Source organism: Diprion similis, chromosome 14, assembly GCF_021155765.1.
Source record: "Diprion similis isolate iyDipSimi1 chromosome 14, iyDipSimi1.1, whole genome shotgun sequence".
NCBI classification, from domain to species: domain Eukaryota; kingdom Metazoa; phylum Arthropoda; class Insecta; order Hymenoptera; family Diprionidae; genus Diprion; species Diprion similis.
Genome location: NC_060118.1, coordinates 13,656,743 through 13,682,734, shown reverse-complemented (window position 1 = coordinate 13,682,734; position 25,992 = coordinate 13,656,743). Strand labels below are relative to the sequence as shown.

General features: G+C 39.2%; 1 protein-coding gene across 18 annotated transcripts in view; it reads right to left on the bottom strand.

The window, feature by feature from the left end:
- Nucleotides 1-21,896, bottom strand: part of LOC124414881 (ryanodine receptor) — a 31,410-nt gene extending 9,514 nt beyond the window's left edge. For 2 of the 18 annotated variants that reach the window (XM_046896001.1, XM_046896002.1), the window contains exons 1-35: nucleotides 21,449-21,896; nucleotides 15,927-16,130; nucleotides 15,298-15,312; nucleotides 14,325-14,402; nucleotides 14,172-14,247; nucleotides 13,989-14,101; nucleotides 13,682-13,881; nucleotides 13,411-13,593; nucleotides 13,150-13,321; nucleotides 12,899-13,068; nucleotides 12,688-12,812; nucleotides 12,230-12,600; nucleotides 11,807-12,138; nucleotides 10,558-11,666; nucleotides 10,259-10,467; nucleotides 9,000-9,099; nucleotides 7,564-7,762; nucleotides 6,872-7,492; nucleotides 6,778-6,807; nucleotides 6,164-6,308; nucleotides 5,783-6,078; nucleotides 5,140-5,673; nucleotides 4,816-5,048; nucleotides 4,618-4,720; nucleotides 4,385-4,558; nucleotides 4,137-4,252; nucleotides 3,525-4,064; nucleotides 2,618-3,436; nucleotides 2,381-2,535; nucleotides 1,841-2,024; nucleotides 1,454-1,731; nucleotides 1,150-1,370; nucleotides 982-1,072; nucleotides 566-882; nucleotides 162-465 (exon numbers count right to left, since the gene is read on the bottom strand). In XM_046896001.1, the coding sequence (XP_046751957.1) occupies nucleotides 162-465; nucleotides 566-882; nucleotides 982-1,072; nucleotides 1,150-1,370; nucleotides 1,454-1,731; nucleotides 1,841-2,024; nucleotides 2,381-2,535; nucleotides 2,618-3,436; nucleotides 3,525-4,064; nucleotides 4,137-4,252; nucleotides 4,385-4,558; nucleotides 4,618-4,720; nucleotides 4,816-5,048; nucleotides 5,140-5,673; nucleotides 5,783-6,078; nucleotides 6,164-6,308; nucleotides 6,778-6,807; nucleotides 6,872-7,492; nucleotides 7,564-7,762; nucleotides 9,000-9,099; nucleotides 10,259-10,467; nucleotides 10,558-11,666; nucleotides 11,807-12,138; nucleotides 12,230-12,600; nucleotides 12,688-12,812; nucleotides 12,899-13,068; nucleotides 13,150-13,321; nucleotides 13,411-13,593; nucleotides 13,682-13,881; nucleotides 13,989-14,101; nucleotides 14,172-14,247; nucleotides 14,325-14,402; nucleotides 15,298-15,312; nucleotides 15,927-16,130; nucleotides 21,449-21,502 (8,871 nt within the window). In that variant the 5' untranslated portion in view covers nucleotides 21,503-21,896. Of the gene's footprint in view, nucleotides 1-161; nucleotides 466-565; nucleotides 883-981; nucleotides 1,073-1,149; nucleotides 1,371-1,453; nucleotides 1,732-1,840; nucleotides 2,025-2,380; nucleotides 2,536-2,617; nucleotides 3,437-3,524; nucleotides 4,065-4,136; nucleotides 4,253-4,384; nucleotides 4,559-4,617; nucleotides 4,721-4,815; nucleotides 5,049-5,139; nucleotides 5,674-5,782; nucleotides 6,079-6,163; nucleotides 6,309-6,777; nucleotides 6,808-6,871; nucleotides 7,493-7,563; nucleotides 7,763-8,999; nucleotides 9,100-9,554; nucleotides 9,655-10,258; nucleotides 10,468-10,557; nucleotides 11,667-11,806; nucleotides 12,139-12,229; nucleotides 12,601-12,687; nucleotides 12,813-12,898; nucleotides 13,069-13,149; nucleotides 13,322-13,410; nucleotides 13,594-13,681; nucleotides 13,882-13,988; nucleotides 14,102-14,171; nucleotides 14,248-14,324; nucleotides 14,403-15,297; nucleotides 15,313-15,926; nucleotides 16,131-21,448 lie in introns of all 18 variants that reach the window. The other 16 variants (XM_046896003.1, XM_046896006.1, XM_046896004.1 and 13 more) reach the window with 12 other exon arrangements.
- Nucleotides 21,897-25,992: the final 4,096 nt, after the last annotated feature.

Below are 25,992 nucleotides of genomic sequence, written 5' to 3'. Positions count from 1 at the left end.
AAACACTTGCAGTTAGATACGTGTTGTGGGAGTTGAAAAAAATAAATAAATCGCTTTTCAATGTATATTTCAGAGAGTAGTATTAAAATTAAATCAGCCATGCAAACAGGTATTATTTATATCGAACGAGCAATGAAAGTACAAAATACTGTTTGACTCACTTGGCTTTTGGACGACCTTCTCATAGAGCTGCGACTTGTAGAAGGTACGTCAACTTCGGAGTGTTCAACGCTCCACCCAATAGCAAGCAGTGCCTTCAAACTTTCCCTGACAGGTTCCTTATAACGTTCTTTCTCATAATCATTGAGCAAATTATAAGGCTTCAGTCTAGGATGTGTCTTGTTTACATCAGACCACTGTTCACCATAAGTCCAGCTATTTTCTAGCTTTCTATTAGCCCAAGCGTCATGATAGTGCTCCGAAAATTTTTGTACTATTGAATTCAGATCATTGTTCAGCACGACACTGCGAAGAGTTCAAAACGTTTAGTCTATGCTGCTACTTGCATAAAATAATTGTAGACTTTTAAATTATTTTGTTAACATAAACATGTTTTCTCTGATACCTAGACGTGTTGATCGGCTGCGGATTATACGGTCCATCCGGAGATTGTGTTGAGGCAGACTTACTGCCGTACCATTCGTCGTCGTAATTTTTTGACAGTGAGTAATCGGGAGGTAAGGCACAACCGATGGCAGTCAAGCAAGGCAAGGCCTTACCGAACAATTCCGGATCATAATCCATTTTGGATAATGAGTCGAATATGTTGCTGAACAATACCATAGTCAGACGTTTCTCTTCGTCGCTTGAAGCTCCGTAAGCTCCTTGACCACTCGTCGAGCCGTAGTACTTGGCACAGCGGTCATAATGCAATGTCAGCAGCTAGAACACCCAGTTAATGGTAAAGAACAAAAAATTTTAGAAACAAGTAGATGAATGTAGTTTATGGTAGTCTATAGAGACCAAATAAATTTTACACACCCTCAGAGCTACCGTTGTATATTCTGACAATTTCGAAACATCGACAGTCAACTTCCGAAGAAGCTTTAGCAACATACTTGGCTGCATTTGGCTGTGAACAGAAAAGCGTATTTGAAAATATGTTCAACAATGTCGATCATCGACGCTGGATAAATGATTGTTCTTTACCTGGTCAGTGCCACGAGAAAATCAGAAACAGCTTCACGCTGTCCCTTGGTTAACATCCTGTTTTTACTGAGACGATACACTGTATGCAACGTGGCATCTAATAAACTCGCATAGTTATCAGCTTCATTGTAGAACTTAGAATGTTTTATGAGCAGTGGTAGTATACTGTTTCCTATGTATCGATTCATGGCTAAAGCCATATCAGATTCGTAGCCGTCATTCTGTAATCGTAAAAGATACTGTAACGATTTTGGCGACATAATTTAATGAAAAATTTTACATCAATCGCTGTCAGCTTACTGACCCTATCGAGCATAGTAGCAGCCCTGAGGTCAGGCAAAAAGGCTTCTTCGAGTAATTTGAAGAAAAGTTCCTGCGTTTCAATTCCATAAACACGTTCCAAAAATAACACTATACTCTGCTTGTGTCCCGGGATTAATCCAGATGGCATGTCACTCTTAGGTCTTTCCTCTCCAGCAGCAGGATTTTGCAGTGTAAATCGTAGTGAAAGAACACCTTGGAGGTCATCGAGTGGAACAAGAGAACGCAGAATAGCTCTTGCTCGGAGGGATTCGTTTTTTCCTGACAAAGGAAAATTCGTTTACATTAAAACTAAAAAATGTAATAAGTAGCTATGAGCTTAGCCGAAAACATGATCAATCCATAGCACGTAGAGAAAATATGTTGCAACCTTGTTCTATGACAGAAGAATCCGGAGCACAGCGTCCCAAAAGATCCACTAAGGTGCAATAAAAGTTCAGAATAGCTGCTCCAGTATCGATGTAATCTTCGTCATCGTCGGACTCGGGAAGAGGGTGTTCAAACTGAATAACCATAGCTGTTCCTTCTGCTTCGTCTTGAACCTGTTTATAAATCTAAGTTGATACCCAATTAGTATACAGATCGTGCACATGCTCGGCAAGGCCGGGTTTCTACACAAGTATGACTATATTGTGGTGCACAATGGGACGTGTAACAAAATGGCGAACTAACAAAGTTCAAAGAACCTATAACGATAACGATAACACAAATCTGCAGAACGTTTTCAACGTTAGACGAACATAAACCAGTACGAAAACCATTTCAGAACAACAACTAATCAGGGTAACACATGTGTGTTGGACACGGGGTGGCGGTTTGAGGTTTTGAATTTTCCACAATAAACTACATGCATAGAGACGAGCCTTGATTCCGTGGTCCAGCATTCAGACCCGTCGTATGAATTACCTACCTTTCTACGATCCGCGATACGCTCCGACATTTTATTTGCCTCCATGATAGCTCTCAATAGACCTTCTCCTTCTCCGCGAAGCGCAGGACCCAAGCATTCTGGCCGCCTAATTAGCAGTCTTATCACCAAGTTGGCATTTTCTTCAACACTTTCACCTGAAAAAGGGAGAAAGTAGATACATACATAATTTTTATTTAATATTCAAATCAATACGTTTGGAGTACCTATCAAACTCACCATTGACCCAAACACAGAATCGCAAGAAATCTAAGTAACGTTCACCCTCGACTGGATCCCAACCAAGATCTGGATAGCCCTTTTCCACTAACTCAGAATTCGATTGCAGTCCACATCGAGATAAATAAATAGCAATTTTTTCTAGGTAATGCTCCCTGAGTGCGAGAGCGAGTTCGGTGTTTTCCATCAGCGAAGAATATGCGACGTCGAGTGGCGTTGAACCCCTTAACGAAGGTCTCGATAAAAGGATATTACTGTTCTCGAGCAAAAAATCAAAATGGTCAAACATAGCTTTCTGATTTTGCCTTGATGTGCGGCAAAAGTAGCAAAGAAATCGGCAACATGCCACCACCATTTCATGAGAAGTATCCTTTTCTTTGGCGGCTGCCTCACCCTCGGCAGCCTGGCTCTGTGCCTGTGCATCAGACTGAGCTTGGGCTCGTCTTCCCAGTGTATTCATCATTATCGCCATGACGTTCTCATGAATTCTCAGCACGCGAATTAAGTCGGGATGTTGGAAGAATGTGTGATTGTTCACGAGCTTCCAAAGACGTTCACGAACCAGTTCCTCTTCTTCTTGAGACATTTGAACAGGCAGCAGTGCTCGGATTTGACTCAAACCCACCCACATTTCAGCGACATCTTCCTTTGTCTTGCTATTTATTATATACGTCTTTTCTAACGCTCGAATCAATTCGCCAACAGTATCGTATTGACGTACCAATAAACTGAACATTTCACGTACGAGCTTCGGTGTTTCGATTTGCGATTCTTCCGCCCATTTGACTATCGTTGCTATTAATACTTTGCGAAATACCTCTGTAAAGTGAAATAAGAACAACGATGAAATTATTTCATTGAACAAGTATTTTTTGGTGAATAGTATCGAACGATATCAGGGGCTCACCTTCCGGGGTTTTCTTAACAGGTTCTGGTTCAAGTTTAGGTTCTTCTTCGAATTCCTTGACGGCATTTATGAAATTGAAAACCCGTTTCATAGCCCCTGGCTTCTCAATTTCTATTATTTCATTTGCAGCATCAGCCGCCTCCTGTAGTGCATGGAGAGATACGTAGGACATTAACTCGTCGTGAAATTCGTTCATTTTCTCCCTCAATTCTTCACCACAGGGACAGTTTTCTTTCTCTTCCTCGTCTAGATTTTTGAATCCTAAAATAGCGTTCATTTGTTCGCGAGGCGGACATCTGAACTCCTTAGTTTTCTTTGCCGCTACAGCCGATGGAAGGTCAGACTGTTTAATATCGATATAACGACGGAGTTGATCGGACTGAAGATCACCGACAAAATCGTGACTGAAGGAAATTATCGACTCAACACGATGCCGAAGCTGAATATCGTTCAAATGGTGGAGCAAGTAGCACATTTGCAATTTTGCACCTTCGGCCATCTTCATGTGTAGCAATCCTTTTTTATGTTCATCTTTTCCCTCTGAAATTGTTGCAATTTTTTAATCAGTTACTCGCGCATTGCAAAAATCTGAGAGTAATCGTGATTATATACCTTTTTCAAAAGTGGGATCCCAGGTCTCTGGATTAATCATGATAAGCAATTTGAAAATATCTTCATTCCTGAGCATTCCAACAAGTAATAGTCTGTCCACAAGTTTTAAAAGTGGTCTGAAATACGCAAGATATTGTACAAAACTTTGGGATCAAAAAATTCCGGTACACAGAGCAGATAGAAAAATATGAAAAGTAAATTTGTATGATTTTTTTTTTTTTTTTTGTACAGCAAATGTAGACACTTACAAGAATAAATTTTCATTGCTCCCTCCGATAGGATCTCGATTATGGACTTGATTAACTTCCACTGCTTCATTGAGAGCCATCATAACGTAATTACGAACCACATCGAGTGGGAAATGCGGACTGTACAAGTTTCGGATATTTTCGATGCTCTGATTTTCACTGGAAGGAAGTACCCTTGATGCCGAAAAATTAGTAAAAAGGTTCACATCTATACTGGAAAAATAAATACTCACTCGATGTCGGTCATTTTCATCTGTGGCCGAACCGATTCAGTTTCCAGGTACCTCAAGCTGTGCTTCATGTCAGGGTCTTCGTAGAGATCCTTTATTTCTTGCCCTTGAAAAAAGTTGATACGAAATTTATCATTTATAATTAAGCAGTAAGAAAATTCACCCGTTTAAAAATACAACGGCCGTTACGTCGACACTTACCTAATGGAATGATGAACTCGTTCTTACAAACTTCCATAGTTGTGGCATGAGACTCAAGATGCAATGCAATTAAGAGATCATAAAAGCCTTGTCGAAGCGGGCCAGACATATATTCGGACCGAATAGCATAGAGCAGTTGCTTCTGATCTACATGCAAACAGAGGGCATGTGCTGCTCTGTAATTCGATTGATAGCACAATGCTGCATAGAGTGTGAGGGTATGGGCGTGAAAGCTGAAGAAGAAGAAATATGGAACATGAGTAAGAGATATGGGAGATTATAAGTGAGCAATAACGTCTCGAAGAAGTTAGCGTTAATAAAAACCTTAAGAGTTTGTCCATTTCAATTAATTCAAGAATGTCAATGCATCTGTCCTCTTCCGGAATATGCAAGGCGAGCATTGAAATCGCATCTTCGCACAACATCGACCATCCCCTTATATCGGATAGCTTAAGGGCATGTACTTGGAGCGATTGATTGGGTACTCTGGCCCATTGATGAGGTTTAAGACATTGTACTTTCAATCTGGGGGGGAACTGAGGAATCACATGACGCTCTGAGTTTTGTAAAACGGCAGCTGACAACGGCAACGTTGTAGATGTTCTTCCCAATTCTATTTGAAGTATTTCTCTGCTTGTTGCCTCGACGAAAATAGCTGGGAATAACTTTGTGTCCGGTTCCATTTTAAATTTGTGACTAGTTTCTTTTCCTTCGCAGGTGAAGGACACCCAGCCTGTTGCTATGTCGACAAAACACCCGACAAACATCCCTTGCGAAGCACCTTTACCAGACGCATCTTGGGTTACTTCGTTGTAAAGCTCGTCAGCCCTCACCATGTAGCAGCTCTGACGATCTACCCTTAAATTCGATTGAAATTGCTCCATCAATTCAAAACAAACATAAATATCAAAACTGCTCGTTTGCTTCCGAGAGTCATTTAATTATTACAGATCTTTGTGCAACTCACTGCTCTAATGGTCTGTCGTAGTCGTCCACGATCACGATTGACGATTTTCTAACTCTCGATAGGTTGAAATCTTTCGTATGCAAATGGTACTGCGAAGTCACCCATCCGACATAAACATGAGTTGGATCTTGACCAGGGAATATTCGTACTCCGTAAAAATATTCGTTCATCAATTTCAAGCAATCCGCATCGTATATTTCATTCCCAATTGCTTCGACTCCAGTCCCAGAGAGAACGGACATTTGCTTCGGAGCATTGCGTTCCGGAATTTGTGGGGGTACCACTTTCAAATCGGTCTAGAAAAACGATAATTTCATTATTTCAACATTACTCTGGGTGACGAGTTTCATAATCGATAATAATAATGTGTCGGATATTTACAGTAGAAACTCTAACTTGAGCTGGCCTCGATGCTACTCTAACAAATGGCAACGGCTTAGTGCTTCTGTCGGAAATATCTGACCTCATCTGAGGTTCCGGAGTTTTCGATTTTGCATCCGGTGATTTCGTTTTGCGGGAGAAGAACCTATAAATAAATTTTTTTCTTTCAGTAATTGTTAAATAAAGTATAATATCTACTTCTTATATGAACGCAAAAATTATACATTACAAACTTATTAACTCTTTTTTGTTCAGTTTAGATTCATTATTATTATTGTTATTATTAAATTCAAATGTGTGGGATTGCGATGTATTCATTAACCAAAGGGAAATTATGCTACGAAAATCTATCTGTGAGCAATGATACCCAATCAATCCTATCGAATGGTAATATGAACAATTAGTTACAATGGAAAAACTTTCCAAGCCATGATTTCTCTACCCAGATTCTATCGCAGATCAATATTGATAGCTTATGCTCATCAGTCCGAATGAAGTCAATAATGATTCTTATTCGTTAATGACTGTGAAAGATTTTTGGACAGGCATCCGTTACTAGCATACACTCCTCTGTTATTTCTGCAATAAATTTCTCATATAGCTAAATAACTTACGATACGTCCTCCATTTCTTTGCTATGCTTGCTAACAAAAACAGAATAATGGAATTAGACTTATGGAAGATTAATTAAACGTGGTTCAAATTTACCGGAAAGGTGATCGTCCTCTCTTCTTCTTATCATCCTTGAGGTCCCCATTCATGTCTCCGTAACCATTCACTTCAGCCTCACTCGTGGCTCTCTCCAAAGTCCCGCCTCTCGATCCATACATGTTGGACCGGGATAAAGATCCTTTCCTCGGTGGTCTGGAAGGCTTCATTCGTTGCATCGGAAGCGGAGATTCTTTCATAATTTCATCAGCTTCGACCGCATCTTCGGAATAATTTCTTTGGAGGCCCTTGATGTCACTCATGCTGAACCCGGATTTTATTATCTGTTCCATGTGCGCTGACTGAGTGGTACCCTGAGTTTGCTCGGACTGTTCAACGAGAAGTCTGTTCTGACGCATTTTGATCTCTTGCCATCGCCTCAGTTTCTCTCCTTCGGTTATGAAACTTGATTGGCAAATAACGGGCAGCGATAGTCTCAAAAATTCCCAATTCGCTTTCTCCATAGTCTCAAAAGTGTTGTGGGAAATCTTTAGACAAGGTGGTGTGTCCGAACCAGCCGGAATTCGAGCAACGTCAATCCTCGTGTCAGTCATGTCGTCCGTATTTTCAAAAATTGGCTGATCTTTGGTATACCAGAAGGTAACAGGACGATTCATGTTTCTAAATGGATGGGAAGATTACATTTAGTTGTTTCATTCACGCCAGACAGGTTTTCAACTATTTATACTTACACGCAAAAGGGTTCATAGCCTTCTTGCAGTCCGCAAGTTGTGAAAAATTTCAAGGTATTCACATCTTGCCCGAATGTTAATTTAGCTTTTTGTCCAACCCCAAGTGTAAAGGCTGGTACGAAGGAGTCGCCTTGAACGTCTGCGAATGATGTCTCTCCACCAAGGGCGTCCATGAGCAGCTCACCGTTTAATGAAAAACCTGACGAACGAATTATATACTTGTGTGGATTTACATGAAAATGTTAAGTACAATAACAACTGCCCTACTACGTAGACGTACAATAACTCAAATTTGAATCAGAAGTATCAAACTTTGATCAGAAATTATTGGTTTGAAAAGTTACGCAATACAAATATGTACATATTTGAAATTGTGCGTCGCACATTTCATTCATCTATATAATTATTATCTAAGAAGCGCCAAAGGTAGGTTTTACAATTGGGTATTTGTTTGGATATTAGTAAAAATTCAACGACAAAGTAACTTGAATAAAGTGTCTTTTTATATACGAAATACCATGCGAATAAAATAAATTTCATATTATCCAATGAAACGAGCCATGCGTAAGCATTATTGTAGAAATCTGTAAAACGTGGAATTAGGAAGAAAAAAAAAGAAGAAATTGCGATATGTCAGTACAAAAAATGTAATTTGTAAATCACATCAATCGGCCTGAATCATGAGGGAATTATTATATGAGAATGTAAAAAATATAATGCTGAAGAATGTCAAGATTTTAGAAAACCGAATTAGGTAAGATTCGTTAGAATTTTTTATATTAAACTTTACTAAGCTTATTTTAACTACCGTCAACACTAATTGAAAAGCGGAGCAGGTAATATTAACCTATTTAATTTTCGGACAAGATATATCGCATCCACGTGCGTTCGTACGTATTAATAATTCTCATCCAGACAAGTACTACGTGAGAGCACTAAGCGTATACATAATATTTAATCAGTTTTACAAACGTCAAAAAGTCAACTTTCAGAGCGAACTTAGTGTCAGTTATTAGCATGAGGTATGAATAAGAAGTTAAGAGTACAGCTCAATTAAAGCGCACTGGAGACCAATGAAAATGTGGAATGAAAAGGCATCACATAGGACGGTGAGCCAAGTAAGATTTACGTAAATCTTTTGTAAGCTAGGATATACTGTGCAAATATATTCTGATAAAACAATATTTTTCTCCGATCGAAGGTCATACATTTCAAGCTCTTTCACGCTGTGAGTGTAAACGAAATTCTGATAATACGAGAAAGGAACTGTGAATTGCATAGATGAGAAAAAAACTAAAATAAAACAACGTCAATATAAGAAATTGTGCAAAAAAAAGCATGGAAAGGGTGCACTGGTGTCCAGCACTCTTGTCTTATACTCTTCAATTACAGCTAGTAATGGCAGCTAAAGCGTTTGCTTAAAGATTCTGCCTTACTAATTGTTCGGTCAATAAGATCCAGGAAAACTCCAACAACGTCCCCGACCTGCCATTGTTTGCCGAACGATTCGGCTGTGCCTGAGTATACTTTTTCCTCCTTAAAATAAAATTTGATTCATTCAATATTTCATTCACGAACTAAAATTCAACCACAACTGTTGGCTGTATATCAGTGTGACTTGTTAAAATCTATTTAAATGGTTTCCCGTGTGGATTATCCACAGCATAATATTCAGAGTTAGAGTAATTCGTTATATCATATTTTTGACAAGAAAAGAAGCAACTCGTTCGGATACGGTGTTTCAAATATTTCGATACCGATTAAGGTGGAGTATTGCGAGACGAGATTAACTATGTGGTAGGAATAATTATTGCAGAAAACTTCGATCTCGAGATTGTTTTACCCTGTGTGAAAATGGTCCTTACTTGGGAGAGGTGCAAAATCAAATCAACATATATAAACATTCAGCGAGACGACGACACGTAATAGTTTATGAAAAAAAGGTTGTTGTAAGAAAATAATGGACGGCTATTGGGAAATGGCTCTCTTACTGATCGTTCCGTCTTGGACATCAATGAAACAGCCAACTACGTCACCCACTTGATATTTGTGACCGAAAGACTCGTTCGAACCACAGTGGACTTTGGTCACCTAGCATTTCAGGATCAGTTATTTTTTTGTTTACAAATTACTCGATCCTCCATTCATTTACAGTAATTAAAACAAGTTCGACATTTTAAAATACCGCCGATGATTTCTTAAATGAAGAATCGTAAGACTGATCAAAATTCAAAAGATTAACTCGACTTTAGTAACGATACCGAATAAGAGAGTTCAATACTCAATACTAGGTTTACCAAACTGAGTTACCGACTTTCCCCATTTTCGATAACCACATCTGTAAGGGTTCAATTATTAACATTTCAAAGTATATACGGTGGCCCAAAAAAATTATAAAATAAAAAACTGGACTCATTCTCGAAACATTTTTCAATCGTTTTCCTCAGAGGAAACTCGTTTCTTTCAAGTATCTCTCTGAAACAGTATCAGTCTCACACAACGGGGACAGATATTGGGAATGAGAGATATTACCACATAAAGGACATACACTTTGGTAGGGAAAAACTGTATGATCACTATTTTCTTCGTATTTTTATTTACTTTTTTTTTGGGCCACTGATTCTGAATGGAACTATTTTAGGGATGAAAAAACAAAATGATCAAATTTAATATAATAATATTCAGATTGCCTTACGTTATATCCGTCGAAAGCCCAGGTATTTTCATCGCTACCGAGCATGCTACCGGGCATGCAATCGGATTTTGCCCAACCTACTCGCATCGGTCCAGCAGTGAGCACTTCGAACTCAAAATACCACTTGCCACTGGCAACGGCGTAATTTTTTTCCACCCTGTACGTCCTGAACAAAAGTTGGCGTAATCTACTGGCCTCCAAGAGCAAAGCTGGAAGGTATGAATTTTTTTTTATCATCATAACGAGTCATATTCAATTTTTCATCAGAGCAGCTTAATGATGTTGACGATCGGACTCACCTTCGTGCTGCTCTCCCGTTGGTGGATCGAGCATGTACCCATAAACAAGCAATGTCCTAACCGTTTCACTGGCTGTGTCTCGGTTCGCTTTCTTTATCGCTTCGTCAACCTTGAAATAAGGTACTAAATGAGGACTCCGCCTCATTTCGGAATCCTCGTTCAGCCCGTAGGTCCATCCCTGACTGATCCTCTCCTTTGCCCACAAGTTGTGAGTATTTTCGGCAAGCTGATCTACAAGCTCCTCCATCTTTGGTGTCAATGTGATTGCGCTCAGGTCTAGTGGAGCTGGTTTATAACCGTTCGATTGCATGAACGGTTCATTGGGAAGTCGTAAGGTCTTTATTCTAGACGGTGGCTTGTCCATTGTGATGTAATAACCGAGGGCCAGGATGGTTTTCAACGTCTGTACGGCCAGCTGAGTATCGTAGCGTTTCTCTGCCGCCGGAAGTCTTTCGAACTGAATAATACACGGATGTATTTTTCTAAGATCGTCTCTTTGCTCTCCGAATATCCAGCCAGCTTCGACTTTGTTCATAGCCCACATCTCGTGGATATTCTCCGCCAGCTTGTCTCTTATCTGTTCGATGTAAGCAGGTAGATTGATCATAGCTGTGTCTACAGGCGTTGGTACAAACGCCGTGTCATCCTCGACTAGCCAAGGACCGGCGAGCACCACTTTATTCATGTTACCAAAGTAGAAGCAAGGATCCAGAGAGAGGATCTGCTGCGGTAACAGACTTTCTACCAATGGCGAGAAATCGTCCGGAGGTTGAAACTTGAGGCGTCCATGGTCACCACCCAAAAGAAATCTGCATGATAATTTTGAGGAGCAACTTATTGCCGGAAAGAACATTCCGTCCAGGTTGAAGTCGCGGAAAGAACCCTTAAGGTGCATCCCGTTAAACGCAAAGGTTATTACTGGAATGGTCAAGTCCAAAGTACAGCCAATGACGTCCCCCTTTTTTATGTAAGGTTCCGTCGCGTCCTGTACTATTCGAGTTTTTCTACCCCCAGACCAAAGATAAGCACCGTCAAAACCAAACGAATATAAATCATCCCCAACTCCATTGCCACCCCACTTCTCACCACCGCCTGGATACGGCATGTACCTGTGAAAAGTGATTTCTAGGTTTATATGCATCGACTTGGATCAAAAGCATTAATTAACTATTCACTCCCATATTTTCATATATACTTTCCAACTTAATTACCATCAAGGATAAAAAGTAGAACTTGATAAACTACGTACCCAGCTGTATTAGCCCAACCGATTCTAAGATGAGGCATCATATGAGTCGTTTGTTCAATATGATCAACGGTGACTTCAAAGTACCACTTTTGATAAAGAGCAGAACCTTCGACTCTGCCAACGAATATATTGGGTCTTATACTGGCCACGTGATCGACCAGCTGAGTTTGCAGCAGCAAGTTTTTCCCAGGTAGCAGAAAATCGCAGATATTATTCTGCGACGATCGTACTGCAACTCCGTTACCAACGCACAGAGAACACAATACGTCAAGAACTTTGGGATCCCTGCCGTGCTTTTCGAGCAAAGATATTATCACTTTGATATGCTCGTCCTGTAAAAATATGAAAATATATTACTCAAGTTTTTTCGAGCATATTTGTAGACTTACGTTATCGATGATTTTATTCGGCAAAACGACTTACTCTCATCATATTTAAAGCCTCGGGGGAATCTATGAGGACACAATGAAGCACGTCCAACATTCCTGTTCCTTCGCCAGACGCCTGCGATCCCAAACGACTGAACAGCCAGTTAAGACGATTGCTGTTCGCAAACTGAGCGCAGTTCGTATGATTTCCCTTAATGATAGCAGCCAGCAGTTGATAAAGGTAACCAGAAATTTGATCCCAAGATTGGCCACTTTCGTCCCCGGAAAGTGCGACCAGGAAGCCTTGCGAGGTTATTACATTGATTTTGTCTATAGCCTCAAGGATTAGATTCAAAATTCCTTCCTCCTGGAATAAATCTTGTCGATTTCTCAAGGCCCGTAGTCTGTTTTGTTTTTCTTCGTGTTCTGTGATGAATAAAAATGTGTCTCTAGTAGTTCGATTATAATTAGACGGCTTTAAGAATTTAAATATGATTGTTATTGAAGTCTTACCCATATCTTCTTCTGGCTGAGCAAAGTAGTTGATCAGATCTTCCAAGCACATAACCATTTCGTTCAAATTCACATTCTGAAAGAACATCGACGCTCTTCTATCCATTTGAAGAGTTTCCAAGCCACTAAAATGCAAGAACTTATGTCATTGGCAAGTAAACACTTGGAAAAATTAAATTCTTTCCAAAGTGTAATCCAAGCTGCGACTCACGTAATAAACTGAGTGAATAGACTGCTACATTTCCTGATAACGCGAGCTGTCCTTGACTCCTCCTCTTGAGACCGAGAGAAGTCAAGTCCGTCGTCCATTTTTCCTTCCTCGTGTAGTACTGCCTGCTTTTCTTCGACCTTACCAACGCCTTTCTTCTTGGTTTCGTAGGACTATAAGCACGAGAAATATACGAAAAGAGATTAGACCCTAATAACGTTGAGGTGAATAAATTTATAAGCTTGTCTTCTTACCTTATACGAGACCCAGAGACCCTTGGTTGCGTGCTGCATAATCACTGTGGAGTCACCGTATTTGATGATCGGTGTTCCAATTATTTCCAAATCCTTATCCTCGAGAATAGTTTTCGTATCTGTTTTCTCCGACTGGAGCCAAAATGTTGAGGTCTCTATGGTAGCCTCGTTCCTTAGTTTCAAAAATTGAAAAATTCTTGCTTATTCTCGAAACACTAACACAGCTTTAGGGAACTTATAATATTTGAAGAAATCACTCACCGGCCTACCAAGTAGAGTTCGTTATTCTCATTAACACCCAGATAACGGCCCGTGGTAAGGTGTCTGATTCGCATGGGATGTGACCAATTGATAAAACCACCGGCCCATTTCGTTCTGGCCAATTCCAACCTCCACAAAGATCGCGCTTGGCTCATAACGCTGCCTCCTTCGTATATAACCATGCTGGAAGAAATTGAACAACAATAAATTCGACACGACTCAAGTAAGTGCACTAAAACAGTGAAGTTCTTGGAAACGAGACACGACTTACTTTTGACCAGGTGCAGTGCTCCATGTGGATGGTATAGTAAGACATTCGTCACCTCCGTGGAAGAATCTCAACACATCGCCACCGAAGACGTAGCCGACATATTTCATTCGGCTTATGCCAGTGCCATACGGTTGCACTGACCAGTGTGTAACGTGAAATGAGGCATTAACCACCGACAAGTCGTTTTCTTTCGTCGTGTGCTGATTTTTAGAAGGAAAACGAAGAATATCAGAACGTAAGTGTGTGGTACGGATACATGATAACGTTCAATACCTGATTTCAGGTGGTACTGAAATTGCAAACCTACCAGGTATCGCTCGGTAGCAACTGATACTAAAATGAGATCGTCACCTACTCGGACCTTCTCACCCTCTGATCTTTGCTTGGAAGCAGGATGGACTGTCCACCAACAAGCCTCTCCTGAAACGAGTGCAAGGTGGAAATGAGCGTGATTATAGTTGTCGAATATTGTACCAAGTTTTATCATTACCTTGAGAATGTTCTTGCAAACCGACGTCGAATGCAAGTTTGTCGTGAGACGAACTGGTGGACAAGCAAGCCAGATACTGAAAATATTCTCGTATTAATAAACGTCGTGACACTTTTCTTAACGTGATTATAAAGGATCGGACTTGTTGCTTACCATGTCACTGTTTTGATGCCTGAGCAGGATTGCATTGCCGTAGAGCAAAGTTCTGTGACCAGATCCTGTACCCTTACCCTAAAAATTCATGGATCAGTCAAAATTTGCTCCTTAGAAATCGGTGCATCAGATGATGATAAACCCCGATTAGAAGTACTTCAAACTTGTACAACTAGCGTGTATTTTTTAAATTTGCAAAATTCAAATCATAATCAGATGCTGATAAGTATAGCAATGATTAACAATTTTTCTTGAATAATTACGAAAAGGATCAGAGAGAGCATGTCCAAGGGTCATGTGTAAAAAATTTTTTTTGCAGGACAAAAATATTTAGTATATTCATAGAGGCGAGGTGAAAAATTATATTGAAAACCCCATATTATAAAAAATTTTATTAAATGTTTGCTATTAATGATAATTTATTATTTATTTTAAATGATTACGAAACAACACAAAATATAACTACGTAAATTTTTTTCAAACTAGTATCAAGCATTTTTGATTTTATACACTAATGTGATGATATACATATTTCTTCAAATACAGCAATACTTCAATCCATTAGTCTACTGATAAGAGAAGGCCATAATACGCATTCAAATGTTACATGTATTAAATTAAAGTTAGTTTCATAACAAAGTAACGTTACGACACAATCATCCAGAGTACTACGTTTATGCTGGATGAATCACGATACAGCATTGATGAAGAGAAAGTGAAAATTACTTGAACTGCAATTACATACTTGATATTATTATTTTCAATGTTATTATTAATGATATTATTATCAGCAATGAAGAAGTCGCCCAGGAGCATCGACCACAAAGGCAACTTGTGTGTGAAATGATGTTTGTTAATTTTGAATAAGCAAAAAATAATATTGTGCAGCAAAATAATAAACATCGGTAGTCTCTAACGAACGAAATGTAATAATGCAGGTCCTGATACGATAAATTTAGAAAAAAATACTTACTAACGACTCTTGCTGCTGCAAATGAAAAAAAAAATACATATCGACTTAGATTCATTGGGCTTGCTTTCGGTACTTTGTATCGTGCTATAAGAAACAGCCGCTCAATTTTTCAATCCGTAAATTTCAATGGACAGGCACGACCGTGTGGTACTAGGATATGGCTGTATGATAACTTTTCGCGAGGATATACTTGAGGTGCATGCGATTGACTGGACGAGATAAAAAAAATGGAGAAGAAAACGACGACGTGATGTATTCAGAAATGATCGTAGGTTTGATGTTGTGGTAGGACAGAAAACGAATTCAAAAAAGTTCAAAGAAATGTCATGAAAATTGAAAGCTATACTTTCATTCTGAATACATCAACCTGTTTAGTAACATAGAGGAGCAAAACACTCTGTTTTAATTTGTTCACTTTTCATTGTCTGAACGGCATAGATATTTTTTATTTATGGCCCACTCCTATTTTAAACACATTGAACTTAAGTTTGCAATCGCAAGTGCGGATCTTTTTTTTTTAATTTTCGTTCAATAAAATTTGGAAAATTTATTCTTTTTTCATGTTGTCTCATAGCATGTAACACAATTTTTGATTAACAGTGGATAAAGGATAAAAAAAAATAGTATACCGTCTCGGAACCTGCTGCGGTGACCAATTCCTGCAACGCTCGTACAGACAGCGCCTGTTCTATTACGAAGACGCATTGCGATAAGTCTGGTGGAATATTCTTGTCGGCTATGTTTTCGAGAAAACAATGTCGGTTTCCAAAACCTTCCGCCGCCAGGCAGACCCTTTCTCCGGTGGCTGTGCAGGACAGGCACACCATGTCCTCCTGCAAGTTTGAATGACATTTTTTAATGGCAATAAAATTGGTATTTTTGAAAACTTTAACCACTCATAAAATCCAATCACATGTAATACATCAGACCAGAGTGAAACAAAGGGAAGAATAGATAAGTTTTGGAAATGTGAGAAGGGTTATTTTGATTGTATGCTAGTGTATGTTTATAGTGGAGTCTTCAATGTTTCTCAGCTTTTGCAGAGTAAGATTTAAATCTGAATATGTATCTCCGTATCCTGATATCGAGTGTTTTGTTTCAATTGATCAACAAAATATGAATAGGACAAATTCGTACCATTTGATTTGATTACATTTCGGTACATTGCGTTGCGATAAGGATCAACATTGTGCTGAGTTTGTTGGCGTACGATGGAATTCAAGGTGAAGATCAGAATGTTAACGTAAGAGAAAAGAAAAAATTGAGAATTTGTGATAACCCATTGAAACGTAGATGAATAGTGTGAATAAATTAATTACAATCTCAATAACACTACATAAAGAAGAAACAGAAATAGAGATCATAGCGTCAATTCAGATTGAAGATCACAGAAGAGAAAGAAGACAATTATCCATCAAGATGAAAAACCTACAGTATACATATACATTCAATCGATCTTAAAATCCATGAATTCATCACATATGATTAATTTAGAACAATCGTAGGTAATATTTCTCAATTCTTAAAACGGAAAGTATTCCGGAATGCGATATTCGCAGCTTCAACGACTGTCGCCAACATTTTTCCTCTCGCGCCTGCCTGCAGAGATTCCCTCAGTGCAGATGGCAACTCTTCGATTCAGTGGTAAACGTCTCCATCAGCCCGGCATCTTCGCTGCCGGACAGCAGTAGCCAATTCCCGTGTAAGGCCAGACTGCCCTTTGGCCATGGCTTTCACCACTAGCGTCGGCCGCGCATGGCTGTCACTTACTACTGCCGCCCGACTCCACACTACTCGGCCACAACTGACGTCGGACGCATCGCTGATCACTACTACTGGCACAGGCGGATCACGCGCCGTGACTACAGACGCCGCCGCAGCGGTAAGAATGACAAAAATCAAACGATTTTTCACGATTAATCGACTACAATCGAATGCCTTTAAAACTCGATTAATCGACCGACTCCATTATTTTTCCTCACAATTGTTTTTTGTTTTTTACTCCCGTCAACGACGCAATACAATCATCAATTTATATTGTTGGTGTATCAATTGTTATCATTGTTTTACTTACTAGGTACTTACTTGATATAATTCGTTAAAGATAAATTCAATGAAACTAAATTGATCAACAAACTTTTCCGTCATTAATTTAACAAATTTTGGTTTCAAATTAATTTTTGCTGATCCAATCGAGTCAGGTTCGATTATTTTTTTAGAATCGATTAATCGATGCGTCGATTATTTTTAGCTTAGTGCCATCACGACCGGGCACTCACTGCCTCAGATCTGCATTACATATTACCATTTTTCCTGTTACTACCCTGCATTAGGGTGTAGAAAATACTCGAAGAGATAGAATCGAACAAAACATCTATCAGAATCATTTGTATTTATCGATAGAACAAACCTTGGCAAACAGGTATTACAAACGTCTATTCGTATGACCGGAAGCACTGGTTGCACGGTAAATAAAAAAAATGAAAAATAAATCGTTTGACGGATAAATAATTCATGAACAACCGTAATGACCCTGGTGTACAAACGTGATCGCAGACTGAAATGCATGAATTAACTTCTAATTACCGAAGAGTTGCATAACACGAGGTCCACTTTCTGCGTACACGCGATTCATTTCCTTGGCAAGTAGCAATGACATGCCCACTGTACAAGCTTGGGACCTCGACCCGCAAGGGCTTAGAATTAGCCCGACAACCAATAACCGGAGGTTTGGGCCCTTGCGAGTCTGCAGTAAGTACGTATATTTACATACGCTTCAATAATTGTAGAAATATGCACAACATCGCCGTTAGAAATATGTATGTTTCATGCTTTACCGCAACCAATGCTAGCGGTCGGGGAAACTGAAACGACGTGCGCTCTGATGGTGGGGAAACCAAACCTCGGATCGAAACTAAGACCTTAAGCCTACGCGGGTCAAGGCTACGAGAGAATTTCTATCCCTTTAACTGCGCTCCGCGTTTTCCACAATTCAGATCATCGATCTTCTTCGCCGATTTCACGAGTATAGAAAATTCAGGTGGATGCAATTCAGCGGCACTATTTTATCGTACTCGTTGTAAATACGTTTCGATCGTTCGTTCATGGACGGTTTAAATGAACTTAAAAAAAAACAATCACTTATAAATATTTAAACGACAGATATGTCGCGTTTAAGTTTTTAACTAAATTTATTGTCGGTTTTGCACGTTTTTAAATCAACCAATTACCTACCATGGCTTTTAAATCGGAAGCAACTTGCCTCCGAATCAAGGTAATTGAACATCCGGTAAAAACGAAATCGGGAGAAAAATTTCCCGGTTCGTTAAAAGGCAATTCATCAGCGATCACCGCATCGTCTTTAGCCACGTGTGAATCGTCAACGTGATCGTAACGACGCGATACCGAATTAAATTTATTACTACATTTTTTTAAAAACTTGGCACTTTTTATTCTATACAAAGTTTCCGCATTTCGCGATCGATTCGGACGAATTTTATGGTTACCGGTTAACATTTGAGAATTCTGATCGGCACGTAAGTCGATGTTATGTTTAAAATAAAAAGCGGTATAATTTTAGGCAGCTTTATCACGCGAACGACCCTAGCCATGGTACCTATTGTACATTACACACACGATAGTCGCGGTGCCTGTCGCGCGATTTCGTTCGCGACAAGAGCAAGAATATTACGTGGCGCTAGCTTGAAATCCTTGGAATCCTTAGGACTTGAATTTATTCGATTATCGTAGCGCCATAATTCGTCGACAATTCTGGTACGAAAAGTCAAAGGTCAGACTAGCGTTTACTATATTATAAGAATAAAAGTGTGTGTAGAAATATTTTTATCTTCTATCCCTATCGATAATCTGTTGTTGCTTTTGACGCGGTTCACACGCTACAGGCATGCACGCAAAACGTACAATTTTCACTTTTTCCGGGTATACAACACGATCACAACCTACATCGGAATCTAACGGCTGCTCGCGGATCAGAGACCCAAAGCTTTTCAAAAATTAAACCACCCCCGAGCATCGGTGGCGTATAACTATAGGTATATATGTATGTATATGTACTTTTGATGCGGCAGAGATTGCGGCAACAGTTATTTCGCTCTAAATGTACTGCGTTACAAATTCTTTGCATAAAAAATTAGCGACACCGAGAGGCAGGCATGCCGATTACACTATTATCCATAATCTAGCTGCGGTAGCGAGTCATCTGGTGTGATTCGCATCTTTGTCCCATAGATTTATTACCGCTATCTGTAGAGAACAGTATACCTAGCTGTCCTCTTATTTTATTACGATTACTTTCCTAATTACGAGTGCCTGCAAATTTCAAGATAAAGCGAACCAATTTACTTTCAGCTGGCACTCCGCCTTTTAAAGCTGACCTGCACAGTCTATGTATAAAGCGGTTTGTTATCCCGCTGCACGTAAAGCAATTTCGAGAGTTTCCGACATCTTCTTTTTTTTCTTACCCATTTTTTAACCCCTGTTAAATTATTTTCATAAAAACTAAAGCAATAATGCTGCCTTAGGCATAAATCGACTACTTGAAATGACTCGAAGCACACGGTAAGAAAAGATGAATATCAGAAGAAAACATTCGCATTATAGCTAAAGAAAAAGCTATAGTGAACGTCAGTTTATTTTTACTTCAGATTCAATAACCTAGACGAACTAAATTGTCAAGTAGAGAGTTACGTATTGCTTACAGCGTGGCGCTGTGGAAACGTGACATGACGTACCTACTACCAGTGGAAAGACATGGACGACAAAGGGTCCAGAAAATTCCGATACAAAAAAAGACACTTTTCCGGTGATGGGTGAGCGGCATTTTCAGAGCTATGCCCACATCCATCGCAACGCGCGTGTCTCGCGATTTTCCGGATTATACTCAAAGGAGATTATTTTTCCATAGAAAATACGAACGGAGTCATCGCCACTGCAAACAGGGTGGAAAAATAGCGGGATCGAATTACACGTCACACGATAGCCGAACCTTTCGTCAATGTGGCGACATTGCGGATAGCCGAAGGTCAACTGCACCCACCTTCGTTAAGTCCTCGTGCAAAAAGGGTAGGAGGAAAAAGCGCACCCATAAAAAAGTTGCGAAATCGACGAACCCCTTCATTCTCTTTTACTTAAAGATGTTGTACAGAAGGTCGACGATGCCGGTTACTAAAGTGGCACGTATCGCGGGAAAACGCTGGTGCTCAATGAACGAATGTGAGAAAAAGAAATACATCGATTTAGCGAGGAGAGAACGTAATCGTCGCAATAGTATGACAGGTTAAAAAAAATTCATTCCGTTGTAGATGATTAGCTTTTTCACCTTTGGGTGAAGAATTTATGTAATTTTTGTCCAGCATGTATTACGTGTCTAGAAAAACTCGTATTAATTATCTATACACAAATAAATATATATGTATATATGTGTGTTGTTGAGCACTAAAATTCTTCTAACGTAATTAAAAAATTACCAAAATGGACACGCAATAGTACCGGAGTAATTAAATTCCGTATCACCCTATAATGTATCGTGGAGGAATAATATACGTCGTTAAAATGTCTATGTATAATTGAATAACGAAAATTTCCGTACCGTGGAAAAGCCCGCCACCTGAAATATTTTAAGATATTTTACTACAGCTTTAGGCTTGGATATGGGCCAAAGCACCAGCTCATCCACCCCTCAAACTGTCGCTACCTACAAGTGTGACGACTGTAAAATCCACTATTCCCATCATGCATGTACGAGCAATAAACGATCTATGGTCTGATCGGTGAACCGCACCTCTACCTTAAATTAGGTTTGTGTACATTGAGATAAAATGATAGCTATATACCACATGCGTGTGTCACCTAGCATCATAGGTCTATACCTATACATATAGGTGTACACACACGCTCGCTGAGGAGGGAGGGTATCGTAAACATTGGAAAACACGCGGGTAGCTAGGCAGGCGTACAACTAGTACACATAACGTCGTATCATCGTATGAATCGTATGAATTGGAAGGGTGAATGAAGCGGAGGTGGACCTGGAGTCTTATCCAATTAGAGCAGGATGGAGACGATGAGGTGGATGATCACAGGGTGTGGAGCGTGTGTCGATACAGAAGCTAGACAATTACTTGTCACTTACCGTCCGGAGGAAGGAGACGTCATCCTGCTCGGAGCCACCCTCGCTGTCCGCCATCCTCCCAGCAGCCGAGTTATTCCTCGGATCGTAGTAATTTTCGCTTTATTCGACAAAATCTTCCCTGCGGCGGAGAATACACTCGGCGAGGTACTATCAGTGCACGACGAGATAGGAGGAGGACAGACGACGTTCGAGCATGTTCGTCGCGTGGTCGATGCGCGGCCTGCAGACCCTAAACGCCGGCACCAACCTCCGTCGCGACGACGACTGACGCACTCGCTGTCTCGTCTCGACGAGGGTCCTCGGGTTACAGGTAGCGGCAGATTGCCCGGAGATCAGCGCAGGTGCGACAATCGCTCTTTCGAAAACACTGAGGGGGTGCTTGAAAATTAAAGTGCTTCTTCGTTTACACAGCTCGAGAGGAAATGAAGCGAGATTTCCTCTTCGAGGATCGACGCTGTTTCACATTGGGTGTAATTTTTCCGAAAAATTGTTAGTTTTAACAGAGAAATAAAGTGAAAAATTAATATTATTTCAAAACGTATGTTAATGGATGTAATTTCGTTATCCGTATATTACCTGCAGGAATTTATCGAGATTAATATTGATTAGTGAAATAATTGAGGGAAAGTTTGATGCGAAACTGCAGTGACCACTGGTCGAAGTCACGTGACGTTCTGCTTAAACGATTACAGAAATGCACTGAACGGGAATAGGGGAAAGTTATTTAAAAATATGAATGTGAGCTTGATGCGTTTATCGCCGCTGCTGTTTCGTAACACCTTTGTATATTATTACTCTTCTCTGCTGCAGCAGCACCAGCAGCAGTACAGCGGCAGCGGCAACGCAGGAAAGAAATAAATAACGCGATATATCGAATAATTATAAAATCACCTGATAAACAGCACAAAACTTTTTTTCTTTCACGGGGTATAATATAATATACACCTTGAAGCTTACAAGATTCACTCGCGTTTTCTTTTTTCAAGAAAGAAAAAAAACAACCACACGAAGAATATCGTCGAGTTTATCGCGTCGCGGGTATTCGTAAAATATATATATATATATATATGTATACACGGGAGTATATATAAAATATAATAATATGTAATATTCGTTCGTATCAATGCATGTGAATATCGAAGGTGAGTTTTGTACCAAAAACTGTTATTTCACCGAGCTAAAATAGCAGCGAGCCGAAATTTCTGTCGTAGCTAGAAGAGCTCTGGTACTCCGGCACTCGGAAGAGGACAGATCCGAACAGCCGTTCGGCTCTCGGCTATTTTTGGTGCAGCCGAGATGGTCTCGACTCGACGCTCGCGGTCGCCCGCAGAAAGCAAAAAAGACTACGACGTTGATTCCGACTCTGCCGCCTCGTCACACGCGCCTTCGACACTCGTCGTAGGACTGATAAATATTCCCAGAAACCACGACGATTTCTCTATATTGGCTCGGCGAGCCGACGAGCAACGTATCTCTGGAGCTCCGATTCCGTTATTCGTCATTACGTGTAACACGATGAGAACAGTCGAACGACGCGGGAGGAAAGACGCTCGCTCCCTAGGATTTGAATTTCGAACGCCGCGCTCTTCTCTTCTTAAAACTCAACGTCTTTCCGTCTGTCTGTCCGTATGTTCGCTTACAACTCCGTAACTACCGAACCGATTTTGATGATTTTTTTTTCAGTGGACAGCTACAACGTCTGGCTAGATTTTAGACTATATTTTGTTACAACCAGATCGATAGTTTTCGAAGTATAACGACATTCGCAAGCCAGGTGGGAAGGAGATCACACACTTTTGCGAACGCCGACTCAACTCTTGCAGATAGAAAAAAGTTATGATGGAAATTTTTCAAGGTCTCTATGAGCTCTACAAAAAAGTTCGCGAGAGGATATGGCTATGCCTGATAGTTTTGCCACAAGATGCATTTGAATCAACATCGGAACCGCGTCGGGCTGCTACTGCATACGTATATTAATTGTATTCAAGTAAAAGATTTTGAACAATGTATAATAGGTAACGATGGATGTAGAGGCGTACAGACGTGCGGCCGTTACCCAACGTTACGTTGTTGTGTGTATGTATAACATTTCAAGTGTGTGACGTTTTAGTTTAAGACGCGGGTGAATTTTTCCCCCCGAATAGCTGGTAACTATTTTCGACAAGGGAACGATTAGCGCGCTGGATGCTTATAGGTGTACATATACATACATGTTATAATAAGCGTATCTACCATACGGCTTACCGTGTTGACCAAGGTACCCCGTAATTCGAAAAATACTACCAAAAACGTTTTCTTTTCCCTATTGTTTCTACGGCGTAACGAAGACTCAAGTTTAATAATAGTTGTCATTGTGATACCGAAGCCAAGATTGCTTTGTACACTTCAACACTTGTACCTGTTTATAATTTTACTCAATCAGTGAGGGATGATTGATTGATATTCCCGGTCAAATATTTGACGGATATAATTATATGATGCGTGGGGTTGTACGATAACGACTCATCAATATGCAGTAATACATAATGTAAAGTGCAACAAAGCAAAAAAAGTAGAGCAGACCGTTAATAAAAATGATTATGATCGTAACAACTTAAAGCGACATGATATGTACGTGAAAAAATTGCGATATGTTATACACGTTATATGTACAACTGCGTTTTATTTATTTTTATTTTCGCTTAAATGTTTATTTCTAAAATTTACAGAAGTACAAGTCAAGAGATTAACTGTACTGTTCTCGTTATAATTCAGAATTTCACGAACGTTAAGAATAAGTTAATTGCTATTACATTCACCTATTTATATATTTATAATTTATAATTTATTCGGGGCGTTATGCATGGCGAAGTCATTCATTTATTTATTCGATCATTTATTTAAAGATACCTAACTCAACCCGGTCTCCAGCTAGTCGTCTTCTAATATTATTATTTCTAAAAATGGTTCGAGTGCGTGCCGTCGGAAGTCTTGCGTTGTAAATTCTTGATTCACCCTCTCCGTTATTCAACATTGATCAACGAGCACGGAAATTTGTTCGTATGTTCTTTACTGCTTAGCCATTCTTCCGTTTCTCTGTATAATCTATAATCTCATACATATGTGTTTTATCTGTACTTTTTTCATCTTCTTATAGTATCTGTATCTATATCTAAAGCCTTGACGAACGACTCGCTAATATATTATCACTATGAGTTTCTTTCATAGCGTTTGAAATATTTGTTACAGAAAAAAAAAATTAATTTCTCTCTTTTACCGTTTTAACTTTATATTACTTCGTTATGTTTTACTCTTGTGTTCAACTACTGTATAATTTTTTATTTTATTTCTGTTTTTTTTTTGTGTGATTATTAAGACGATGTGTTTATTAAATATATATAGAATTCTTTTTCTATATGCTAAGGTTTTGCCTCTCAAATATTACCTACTTGTTGAATCCTCATAATTTGTGATAATTTAGACAGCGATATTATGAGAAAATGGAAAGTATTTCGTACATGGAAAACTTGTTCTTTTCGAATCCTTTCCTTTTGTTTAAATAGTATTTACAAGTCAAGAAAGTATACTAAAAATTTGAATTATCATAAAGTGAAGATGAAAATTGATGAGAACGAAAAAATATATTAAATCAGTCAAAAATTGTTGTGCAGAAGCAAAACCAGCTATCTGGTCGATTCGGACAGGTACGTTTCAATCGCTGCACTAATTGTCCTATCTATGACCTATAAGTAATCTACAGAGATCTAATTTATAAATTGTCTACTACATGTATCGCAACTATTAACAGTATCGTTGATAATGTTAGTATTTTGTGAATAAATGTGTCCGTATAAGAGAATATTTTAATTACGTTTATGGTAATGAGCAAAACACGGATATGTTGGACGCGCATGCTAAGAGCGTCACTTAAAAGTTGATAAAATATCGCCCGTCTCTTTTCTTATTGTTCTTTCGCGACTAGTAACTTTATTACTCTCATTTATTTATTTATTTATTTTTTTATTATTTTTTTTTTTTTTTTTTGTTTTAATAAAATATCATTTTTTCAACAACAGCTGGTCTCCCTTTCTTACCGTTTTGCTTTCACTCACATCGAGTCTGACCTTAAATTCAACTTTTAAGTCAAACACTCAAGCCATGTGAATTATATATATATATATATATATTGTGTAATTCGAATGTTTATTGTCGTTGTGATAAATGAGGAATTCAACTTTTATGATTACTACGAACACTAGAGTCGAAAAATATTTAACAGAGCAACGTGGAATGGAATGGATACATAGAACAGCGTTGGATCAGTGTTTTTTTCCTCCTTTTTTCGTCTTCTTTCCGACAAGTTCACAATCACTGTTTCAGGATGATTTTGCAAGTTTTAAACAGCGTTAATTGACCAACTGTTGCAACAGTGCGACGTATGTAAGATATACTAGAAATTTTAGATGGTTACCAGTCATTTCACAAATTCCAACGCTTATCTCTTCCGACTATCCTTTGTTATCTCAAATTTGAAATACATTGTAGTACACTGCTATGTATAAAGT